The sequence below is a fragment of the Galeopterus variegatus genome, unplaced genomic scaffold, assembly GCF_000696425.1.
Source record: "Galeopterus variegatus unplaced genomic scaffold, G_variegatus-3.0.2 Scaffold14416, whole genome shotgun sequence".
Taxonomy (NCBI): Eukaryota; Metazoa; Chordata; class Mammalia; order Dermoptera; family Cynocephalidae; genus Galeopterus; species Galeopterus variegatus.
Window position 1 is genome coordinate 13,170 of NW_007740527.1, and position 11,066 is coordinate 24,235.

General features: G+C 44.0%; 1 protein-coding gene and 1 long non-coding RNA gene across 2 annotated transcripts; one reads left to right on the top strand and one right to left on the bottom strand.

Moving 5' to 3' along the window:
- Window positions 1-8: 8 nt before the first annotated feature.
- Window positions 9-2,773, top strand: LOC103581960. Its single transcript, XR_549711.1, has 2 exons — window positions 9-420; window positions 2,636-2,773. It is a non-coding gene; the product is annotated as an uncharacterized LOC103581960 (long non-coding RNA).
- A 2,259-nt stretch (window positions 2,774-5,032) lies between these two features.
- Window positions 5,033-6,315, bottom strand: LOC103581961 (olfactory receptor 2H2). Its single transcript, XM_008563659.1, has one exon. It carries the CDS (start codon window positions 6,045-6,047, stop codon window positions 5,109-5,111), a length of 939 nt encoding a protein of 312 aa, XP_008561881.1. The 5' UTR covers window positions 6,048-6,315; the 3' UTR covers window positions 5,033-5,108.
- Between the last annotated feature and the right edge of the window lie 4,751 nt (window positions 6,316-11,066).

Consider the following 11,066-nt stretch of genomic DNA (forward strand, 5'->3'; position numbering starts at 1 on the left):
TGAACAAATAAATAAATGAGATAGCTTAAGAGAGCAGCCAGGGGTGTTGGGCATCTAAGTCGTTAGCTCTGGTGCTCGGGACAACCCCACAGGAGGCGGGGTGGGGGGGTGCGGGTTGTGCTCATTATCTGTCAAGGAGACCGTGGCTCAGGGAGAGGAAGAATCCTATGCAGTGCTACACGGATACTAATGCGTAGGGCTGGCATTCAAACTGCATGCATCATTATCTATTGCTGTGTAACTTATTACCCTATAAAGGCTTAAAACAACAATAATCATTTGTTATCTCTCATGGTCTCCGTAGATCAGGAATTCAGACAGGGTACAGTGGGGCGAGTTTATCCCTGCACCACAACAGCTGGAAGATTTGAAGGCTGGTAGCTGGAGTCATCCAAAGGCCCTTTTCTCATTTGTGTAAAGGTGGGCGTTGGCTGTGGCTACAACGTTACACATGGCCATTCCATGTGGCCTAGACTTCCTCATAACAGAGTGACTTGAGTTCCAAATGTGAGTGTCCTGAGAGAGATGGTGAGAGGGTCAGCTAGGAACATTTTCTGACAAAACCGTGGAAGTCACAGCATCACTTATCCCACATCCCATTGGTCTGGCTAGTTACAGGGTTGTGCCCAGATACAAGGGATAGAAACAGACCCACCTCTTGGTAAGACAAGTGTAAATCACATTATAAAAAGAGCATGTGGAATGGGATAAATATGCTTTTCAGCCTTCTTTGGAAAAAACCATCTACTGCATCTGGCTTGCCTACTCCAAAGCCAGTGTTCACTCCTCCTTGCCACCCTACTTGTCTGCCTCTGAAGTTGATCACCTCAGTCTTGTCTACTTGCTGGAATTCAGCCTCTTACCAGACTTGATTCCTTCAGGACACTTCAGGGCCGGCTGTAGTCCAACACCCGGCCTTTTTGCCTGAGGCGTTGAGATGGCTCTGCTGATGGTGCCTCCTCCCTGGACAGGCAACATTTTGTTTTTCACTCAGGCTTTTGAAGCAGGGCATTCTGTTACTTTGCCCTTCATTGTCCATTAGCCTCAGGGCAATCATAAGATGGGCTTCATGTCAAGTGGCAGCTTTCCCTCAAACGGGTGATATTCAAAATACTTTCCAGCAAACATGGCATCCACTTACATGACCCCCTGGAGCAAGGAAGCACATGCTGGAGACTTTCTCATGGGAGACAAGTCCCAGCACGTCCTGAGGCTTATATGGGCTGACACAGTGCTGGGGACTGTGAAGCAGCAAAGCAGGGGAGACAGACACGTATGCTCAAGTAACATTCATGCAACATGCAGAGTGCACACCCCAGAGGTGTACGGAGGGGTGTAGGGGAGGAGAAACGTTTTTCTCCTCTACCTGTCTTAGGTTCCCCAGCTGAGGCCCTGTAAATTACACAGATTAACAAAAGAAAAAAAAAAAAATAGAAGTGCTTTGTGCATGTACACATGGGAGTGCATAGTGATGAACAATCCAAAGAGGTGTCACAATTTGAACTTGTATACCCTCTTAGGCTAAATAAAGGAAAAGAGGTTTTGGACTTCTGCATCGGTGGGTGGGGGAGGCAAGTTATGGAGAGGTGACCAGGAAAATATGGTAAACAAAGGTGGTTTAGTAAAGTTTATTATGAAAATTTAAGCTGGTGCCATCTCCATTGAAAGGAATTATACGTTTACAAATGTAAATTTCCCTTACAAAATGAAAACTTGTGCTCTGGTTTTGTAGCGTTTTGGGTCTGACGGTCCTCAGTGGACTTTAGCTCAAAATAATCCATATGCTAAAGAGGCATATTGTGAAGTCACATATTCTGGTACTCTTCAAGGTGAGCAATTAATTCTGCATAGGGGAAACTAGGAAGGCTGGCTTCACTGGGGGCTGAAGGGATACAGCAGGAGCTGGGCCCTGTGAATCAGTATCTGTTCATAATTTAGTGAGCCCTTTGATAAACTGGTGTCCATGCTTGAACTGGCAACTAAAACCCTGAAGTTCTTGAATAATGTCCCTTTAACGCTTCCAACTCAGGTGTTGTACTCACTCTCAGGAGACCTAAATCTTGTAGGTTTGAAACATCTGTAAGGAATTCCACCCCCCCTTTTTTTTCTGGTTATACCCAATTGAGTAGCTTCTGAATATATGTATTTTTATTATTATTTTATTTATTTATTGGTTATGAATATTCATGCGATACAAAGCTGACTGTCACCCCTCATGCCCATACTGGTGCTTCTGTATATTTTTGACTATAAATTACATATATATATGTATATAATCTATATCTTCCTCCTTAACCTTTTGGCTCCCTGGTGTAACTCTGTTACCCATACCTTTGCATCTTAATTTATAACATGCTTATTTCTGTCTTTAGCCCTTTTCATTCAGCAAATTGCAAATATTTAATTTTGTTCCCTCTGCCATGGTTCAAACCTCTAGGAAGACTGTGCTGATCCACCCCACCCCAAGCACTCATACAATTTATTCTCTTATTCTGTATTACTTTGGCCCCATATTTGCCCCCAACTCAGTTGTATAACTATTATGCGTGCTGGAAATATGTTTCTGAACATACTTATCTTCTCTGGACACTTTGAGGGTTGTGACTGAGTAACTTTGTTTTTGATTTTCTCCTAGAGTATTCAATAGATAACTGTCCACATGGAGATAGAATGAATTCAGGACAGAAGATGTTAGTCCTAAGGTCCATGTTAAACCATTTATTCAACAAAGCAGATTTCATTAAAACAGATTCTTCTAGATTGTTTCATTTAATTCTCTGTTGTGAAGTTTCCCCTAGACTGTGTCTAGAAACCATTTTATTATACACAAACATTAGGACTTCAGGGCATGTGAGCTGATAAATAGGAGGAGAGAATAGAGATTTCTAGGTACCAGTAAGAGAAAGAGGATAGAGGTGGTCATGAGGAAAAGGTATTACATAAGTGATTTGAAAAGTGTAATTAAAGTTAGCATTACTTGTAAGGCTGAGATTAGGATTATTAGATATACAATGGGGGGCTCTACATTAAGATTAGGATACAGTCTAAGAATGAGGATGAGGAGACAATAAGATTAGCACAGGGACGGCAAGGATGAAGATTAGGATTAAAATAGATTTAATGCTACTGTTCTGTGCTGATGCCAGGAGAGATATTGAATCAAAGCCATTTTGTGTTGGGACTAGAAATAAAACTAGGATTTTACTTTTTCTTGTTTTATCAGCATCTATCCAAAGAGAACTTGGTATTGCTGCCACTGCCATGGAAAAGCTAGAAGATAGTGTCTATGGGATTAGGACCTCAGAATCCTTTACGCATCCTTTGGAGAGTAAGATTCATTCATTCATTTATAGAAATGGATGCCAATTTTCTGCAAAATTCTGGGCCTTGACTTCTGGGAACCCGGAATCTAGTGGGGGAACTAAGCCAGAAACACAGTGAGCTGTAACACAACTTCTTCCAAGGGGTTTATTGTTCTATTATTTCTTATTCCCATGGGATGTTTTGAAGCATTTGAAAAACTCTTATTCCAGGGAGGTAAAACTCCTTCAGCTGGAGGATCAAATTAGTTGTATTTCTAAACTGGAATTTGAGGAGAAGTTGATGCATCTGAACTGGGCTGGGGAGGCATTGTTTGTGCCAAAAGGCAGAGTTATGAGCATGGAGTCTGGATCCAGTCCTCCTCGGTTCGAATCCTGGCTAGCACAATTTCAAGCCGCTGCTTAAACTCTTAGTTTCTAAATTTGAAAAAGGATAATAATGTTATCTGCTTCATAGTGTTGTCATAAAGATTAAATGAGTCAATGTGTATAAGTTACTTCAAGTGGTATCTGGAATATCATAATCACTATATAAATACTTTATGATAACAGTAACTATAATTATCTCTCTGAGTAGACTACACTACAGGTTGTCCTTGATTTGCTGTTGTTCTACTTAGGATTTTTCTACTTTACAATGGTGCCAAAGCGATAAGCAGTCAATAGAAACTGTACTTGGAATTCTGAATTTTGATCTTTTCCTGGGTTAGCGAAATTCAGTGGAATACTCTTGGCGATGCTGGACAGCGGCAGTGAGCACAGCTCTTAGCCACCCGATCACGAGGGTAAACAACCCATACTCTACAGTGCACTGAGTGGCCAGCGGTTTTGGATATTTTTTGTGTTTTCGCATTCCATCATGTCTGCAAAACGTCCGTTTTCGACTTACAACGTTTTTAACTTATGGTAAGTTTACTGGGACGTAAGCCCCTCGTAAGTCGAGTAGCATCTTTACGCACTGCAGAGAGGTCTTAGGTCGGGAGTCTGGGATGCCACATGCGATACCAAATTTCCCCAGAAGATGGCACCAAACCCCTCAGTGTCAGAATTGTCCAGATGGCCTAAATATTTAAGACATTTCCCTGTGTTTCTGGGCTGCGCCTTTGCCTGCGATTTGTGGGCGTTTTCAGAGAAGAAATAATAAAACTGAAGAAATTAAGCTTTCTCTGTAAGAGTCTGTTCTGGCTTGAAGCCTAAGCATACTGGGATATTTGATTATGGTGTGAAAGCAGCATCGTGTATTTGAGAGTTGCCTGATGTGAAGTCGTGGGGCCTGGATTTTGGTTCTAACACTGTGTGTTCTTGGGCGAGTTCCTGAATTTAATTGGGCTTCGGCTTTCTCTCTCCCTTGCTGTTATTTGGGAAATAAAATAGAAGGAGAATGCAAAACAGATGCTTAAGGAAGCAGGGCGGGGGGGGGGGGCTCGGGGGGGGGGGGCTCAGAGGAGAAGCAAAGAAGATATGGTAGGAATTAGAGTTGGAGGTGAAGAAATTGTGATATGACAAGGGAGGGGAGTTGGAAATGAAAATGATAAAATGAGGGACATGATGATGCAGGTGAAGACTTAAAAATATGGGAATGTTTTATATAGAGAAACCTCCCTTTACTACATTTTCAGTCTATCTCTTGCACACACGTACACACACAGCCACACCCACACCCACACGGCTATCATCTATTGCTGTGGTGTGATGGGTATGAGGAAGCAGAGGGGTGGGGAGCTCAAATGTCCTGGTAAAAGCATGTAGAATCTCTTTGCAATTTTAAAGCACACTAAGCAGCTCTCCCTAGCTTACTCTGGGCTCCACTTCTTTCCCCAGCAACCTCCTGAATGCCCTCTTTACCTCCTTGTTCCACAGGGTGTATATGAGAGGGTTAAGTGAAGGAGTGCCCACTGCATAGAAGAGACCAAAGAACTTGCCCCTCTCTCGGGCATAAGGATTTTTGGGCTGGAGATAGACAGCAATGACTGAGCTGTAGAAGAGGGTGACCACAATGAGATGGGAGGAGCAGGTCCCCAAAGCCTTTCTCCATGCTATGGCAGAATTAATCCTCAGCACTGCCCTGGCAATGGCACCATAAGAGACAAGGATGAGGCTGAGGGGCACGACCAAGATGAGGACACTAGCAATTGCCATCTGGATCTCATTGTAGGTGGTGTCTCCACAGGAGAGTCTAATTAGAGCTGGAACCTCACAGACAAAGTCATCCACCTGCCGGTGGGGGCAGAAGGGTAGGCGAAGGGTCGGTGGTGTCTGGACCACTGATTCCACCAGTCCAATAACCCAGGCCACAGATGCCAGTTGCCAGCACAGGCGGGGGTGCATGATGGTGACATAGTGGAGGGGCTGGCAGACAGCTACATGGCGGTCAAAGGCCATCACTGTCAGGAGGATGCACTCAGTGGTCCCCAGGGACAGGAAGATGAAGAGCTGGACAGAGCAGCCCAGGAAGCTGATGGTCTTCTTTGGGCCCCAGAGATTGACCAGCATCTGGGGGACACAACTTGTGGTAAAGCAGAGGTCCAAGAAGGAGAGGTTGGAGAGGAAAAAGTACATTGGAGAGTGGAGCCTGGGGTCCAGCACAGAGAGCAGGATGATGAGGGTGTTGCCGGCCAGGGTCAGGAGGTAGGAAGTTAAGACAACCATGAAGAGAATCTTTTCCAGCCCTGGATGTTCAGAGAAGCCCAGAAGGAGGAAGCCCGCTGGAGAGCTTTGGTTGACCATGGTCGGTTTCCGTCCAAACCTGGAGGGATGAGGCTGTGAGACTAGCGTGATTCACCGTGTTTTATAAAAGTCACCCTGGAAGCTTGTGAGGTCACACCAGGTGGACATTTCTCTTCTGCCTCTGCTCCCCCAGCCTCCCTTCCCCAGACGCATCACCATCCAGCAGCTCCTTCTCTTCCTCTGCCCCTTCTGGTCAAAGGTTGTCTAGTGGGATTGAGGAACGAAGGGAGCCTCATGCCGGTTCCTCTGACTTACTGGTTGAGGACATAGAAAGCTGACATAAGACATGAATTAATTAGCTAATTTATTTCTACAGCAGAAGTTTACTGAGTGCCATGTATTCCGAATTCTGTTCTGAGGATTATATTGCCCCTTATTGATTTGTTGGGGGAACAAGCAAAGTAATATCTTTTAAATGAATTTTCTGATTTTAAGTTATCTCTGTAGGCTTGATCATTTCTCTGTTGGTTGAACAAATTCTGTAGAACTCTTTACATTCCATTTATTTTATACTTCTTCATTTGCAAGGAAGCTTACCAGAGACAGAATGTTTTGTTTATAAGAGAAGATTTGCTTTTGTTTCAAGAAACCCCCACTCATAGAGAGAGATCAGTTTGGTTGCCCCGGCCTCTTTAGCAACCCAAGTTGCTGAATCAGCTTTCCTGGTTAGGGGAATTGGTCCATATGCTCAGTGCCTGCCATGAGCAGTTACAGGCAGGAGGGGAAAGTGGCCCCGTGCATGTTAAAGTCAGTGGGGAGTTCACGGGAACATTATCAAAAGACTTCAAGATTTAAAGGCCAGAAATACTAACATACTCAGTGAATAAGAGTCAAGGTCTGCAAGATGAAGGATCAGTTTGGTTGGATGTATCAGAGAGAGTGCCCAGAAGAAACAGAGGGAGAGAAGGAGCTGCTGGATGGTGGTGTGCCTGGGAAAGGAGGCTGGATTTTTTTTTTTTTTTTACAAAAGAGAGAAGTATTGGGGCATAGAAGGACAGTTCAGAGATGGGGATGGGATGCTGCAGCCACTCTGGCAAATTGAGAGACAAAGACTCAGGCTTCCCTAGTCTTAGAAGACCTTAGGAAGGTGGGAGGTGGGGAGGGTGCGGGAGATGGTGGTGCCAGGTGAGATGGCAGAAGTGCCTCGGGAGCTTGTAGGATGGCACAAGCTTCCCCACCACAGGGTCCTCATCTTGTGTTTAAGCTCCAGCACATCTCCCTAGTTGCTAGAACTTTCTGCCTTTGTCTCTTTCTTTGTTTCTTTTCTCCCATTGTCTTTTTCTTCCTTATGATATATATATATATATTTAATTTTTAAAATATCATTATGTATTCAAACAGAAGTGTGAGTAAAGCAAATCTACAGTTTAAAGAATAATAAAGTCAACCCCTGATATGCCGCCTGACCAGGTTAAGGAACTGAACAAGTTTCAAGTGTTTTAGAAGCTCCTATGTGTCCCTCCCTGACCTCTCAATTTCCCACCCCCAGGATGTAACCACCATCCTGAATTTTTAATTAATTATTCCCTTGTGTGTTTTTTTGAGATATTTCACATACCATAAAATTCACTCTTCTTAAGCGTATAATTTAGTGGTTTTAAGTATATTCACAAGTTGTGCAACCAACGTCATCTACTTCGAGAACACTTTATCACTTCCAGAAGAAACCCCGTGCCCATTAGCAGTCATCCCTTTGTTTTCTTTGTGATATAAAATTCTTTGTATGTAACCTCAAACAATAGCCATCTGTTTCTTATTCTTCCATGAACTATCATTCCAATCAATTTTCTGCACTTTGTCATTCTCTTGCCATTTCACTTCCTTTCTTCCTCTACTTTATCTCTGAATGTCTTTAGATTATATCTTCTTTAATTACTCTCCCCCTTTTCTCTTTTGATCTGTCTTTTCCACTCTGTCCTTCATTGACCATTTTTCTCCTAGTCCTTTTCCTTCTGATACATCCATTCTTTGGTTTATACATTTGTTCATTTCTTGAGCTGCAAGGTGCCAGCACGTGCTAGGAGGCAGGGCAGGGGCTGAAGTTCCCCTCAAAGAGTTTATAATAGCCCAGTGATCATTACCTGCCATCGCTATTAGTAGCCACATCTGTTGAGTGCTTCCTATGTGCCAAGCATGGTGCTAAGCAGCTCCCCAAACACCTAGTTCTCACAGCAACTCTGCCAAGAAGATATTCATTTCTCAGTTTTACCAAAGAGTAAACAGTCTCAGAGAGGACATGTAACTTGTCTAAGGTCACCTGGACAATAACTGATGGGACCAGCATTCTAGACCCTATTTAACTCCAAGTCTGGTGCTCCACTTTTGAGGACACATGGAAACTGATATGTCATAGGAGAAGAGCAAATGTTCTACTTACCCTCAATCAAATAATCTCTTCTGCTGCCAGAAGTCAAAACTCTTAACTGGTGCCTAGAATCCTCTCAGATGTCAAGAAGAAAACTAAAAATAAAATAAAGAGGAATGGGCATCCTTGAATGGACAATTAAATCTCTGGTCATGATAAGGATTGTTAATGCCTACTACTTGGCACTTTTCTAAGCACATATATAAGTGATCAGCTGGAGCTGGCTCGTACTATCTCCTGATTATTAAATTTTAAGAAAGTTTGTGAGATGGTTATTAAACCATTGATACCTGAATCAACCATGGCAGGAGTATTTACACTATGGAAACTGGCAAGCAAGTTAGTAAGCATCAGAGCTGATGTTCGAAGCCAATGGGCTGGCTACAGAGGCTGTGTGCCAACCACGGCCCACCATATCTCTGCAGGGAAGTTGAGGCCAAGGGAATTTGTAGATACCTTTTTGCTGTAGAGCTTTTTGCCAATCTGGGGAGAAGTTTATCTCTCTCTTAGTGGCACCGGAGGTAGAAAAATTGACATGGTGTGGGAGTGGATAGAGGGATCCCAGTACTCCCATTCCATGGAGAGAAAGAGCTCATTAATTCTGATGAGACTCTTGGGTTCTACAGCCCACAGACAATTCATTAGCCATTAATTATGATAAAGGGGCAGGGGAATGTCTAGAGGAAATATGCCAGTAATAGTCATCCCTACAGTAGGTAAAAAGGTCACCAACTGCTTCTTTCTGTCAATAAGAAGAACAAGGGCAATGTCTGTCCTGCTGACCACCTCCAGTGAGTCCAGGTATGCAGATATTCCTCTCCAGCCTCTGATTTATCCATTCAAGACCCCAGTTTTTAAAGTTCTCAGCTTCCTCCTTTTCTATTTGATTCTTCTCTCTGAGATGGACCATACTATAGTAACAAAGAATTATAAAACCATTGGGTTGGAAGAGTTCTTGTGACACTTAGTCTAATCCTCATAAAATGCAGCTGAATCACTTATGCTTGAACATATTACGCCTCTCATTTATTAGAGGCCTAAGGGATCAGCTAATAAATGGTATCCTGGCCCAGGTCCAGATCACAGTGGATGTGCTAGGTCCATGGACCTACTGTATTAGTCCATTTCTGTTACATATAACATAAATACTGAATCTGGGCTATTTATAAGAAAATGAAATTTATTGCTTACAGTTTCAGAGGCTGGAAGTCCACAGTCCAGGGAACACATCTGGTGAAGGCTTTATTTGGTGATGGCTTCAGTTATGGCAGGGGATCACACTGCAAAATGGTGGAGCAGAGAGTGCGAGAGACCAACCTCCTCAGTCAGTCTCTCTCTTTTTTTTTTTTCCTTTTTCTGTCTTTTTTCGTGACTGGCAATGGGATCGCAACCCTCAGTGTCGCGCCCGTACTGCGACCGGCAACGGGATCGCAACCCTCGGTGTTGCGCCCGCACCGCACTCAGCCAGTGAGCAGACCAGTCTCTATATGGGATCCGAACCCTCAGCGGGAGCGCCGCCGCACTCCCAAGTGGCGCCCTCTACCGAGTGTGCCACCGGGCCGGCCCAGTCAGTCTCCTTTTAAAGTTCTTGGAACCACACTCCTGACCACCATTATTAATCCATTAAATAGGGCATGGTCCTACAATCTAATCACCTCTTCAAGGCCCCACCTTTCACTTACTAAAATAGGATTTCCAACCCTCAACAGTTATAGTGGGAATTAAGCTTCCACTATATGAACCTTGGGGAACATCATTCAATCAAACAGCACCTACCCAGTAGTCATTGCTGCAGTCTCTGAATGTATAATTGCACATATGCAGGGGCTCAGGGACAGCGGGCCCCAAACCTCCCAGTAGCCCCTTTTATCTCCCCGCCACGGGATGAGCAAGAGATGGAACCGGTAGGATGACTCCTGCCACCCTCGTGGCCAGGAGAGCCCGGGAGGAAGGTGAGTATGCCACCTGCCTATTCATCCCACAGAGAGACACTCAGACGTGGCAGGGGTTCCATCAAGCAGTTCCGTTTATTTTCACACAAGCACCTGCTTTTATAAGCATATGGCAAGGGGATTTCCTGACTTCAACCTACCATCTTAAAGGTCATGTGAACATGCATCTTGCTCTAATGCTTTGCTATTGCAATCATGCGGTGAGCACGAGCATGGAAATATCTTTTATTCAATAATTTTAAACCATGTCTTTCCTTGGCCACTGCCCAGCGGCTTCCGTCAGGTGACATCCTTATCTCTCCTGTCCAGGCCAATGTTTTCAACAGATTATGTATGCTTATGTGGGTGGGGTCGTGGCTAGTTCTCTGCCCCGGGAGGAGGTGTGTGGCCTCAACGCCCCAACACACATACTTGGTAGTTGGCAGAATCCTCACATTAGTTCTTTGGTCTGTGGAGTAAGAACTGTAGTAATAGGGAAGACCAAGTGGAAGGCCTGAATCTACAACCCCTCCCCACAAAGACAATAAATCAATATAACAATCCAAGGGAAATGGTTGATGGATGCCACTCTCAAAGGATGAGCAGTGGTTGTCCCTATTACATCCCCCATTTAATTCCCCTAGTCTGGTCACACAAAAACCAGATGGATCTCAGAAGATGACTGCACTGCCATAAACTCAACCATGAAGTAGCTCTAATTTC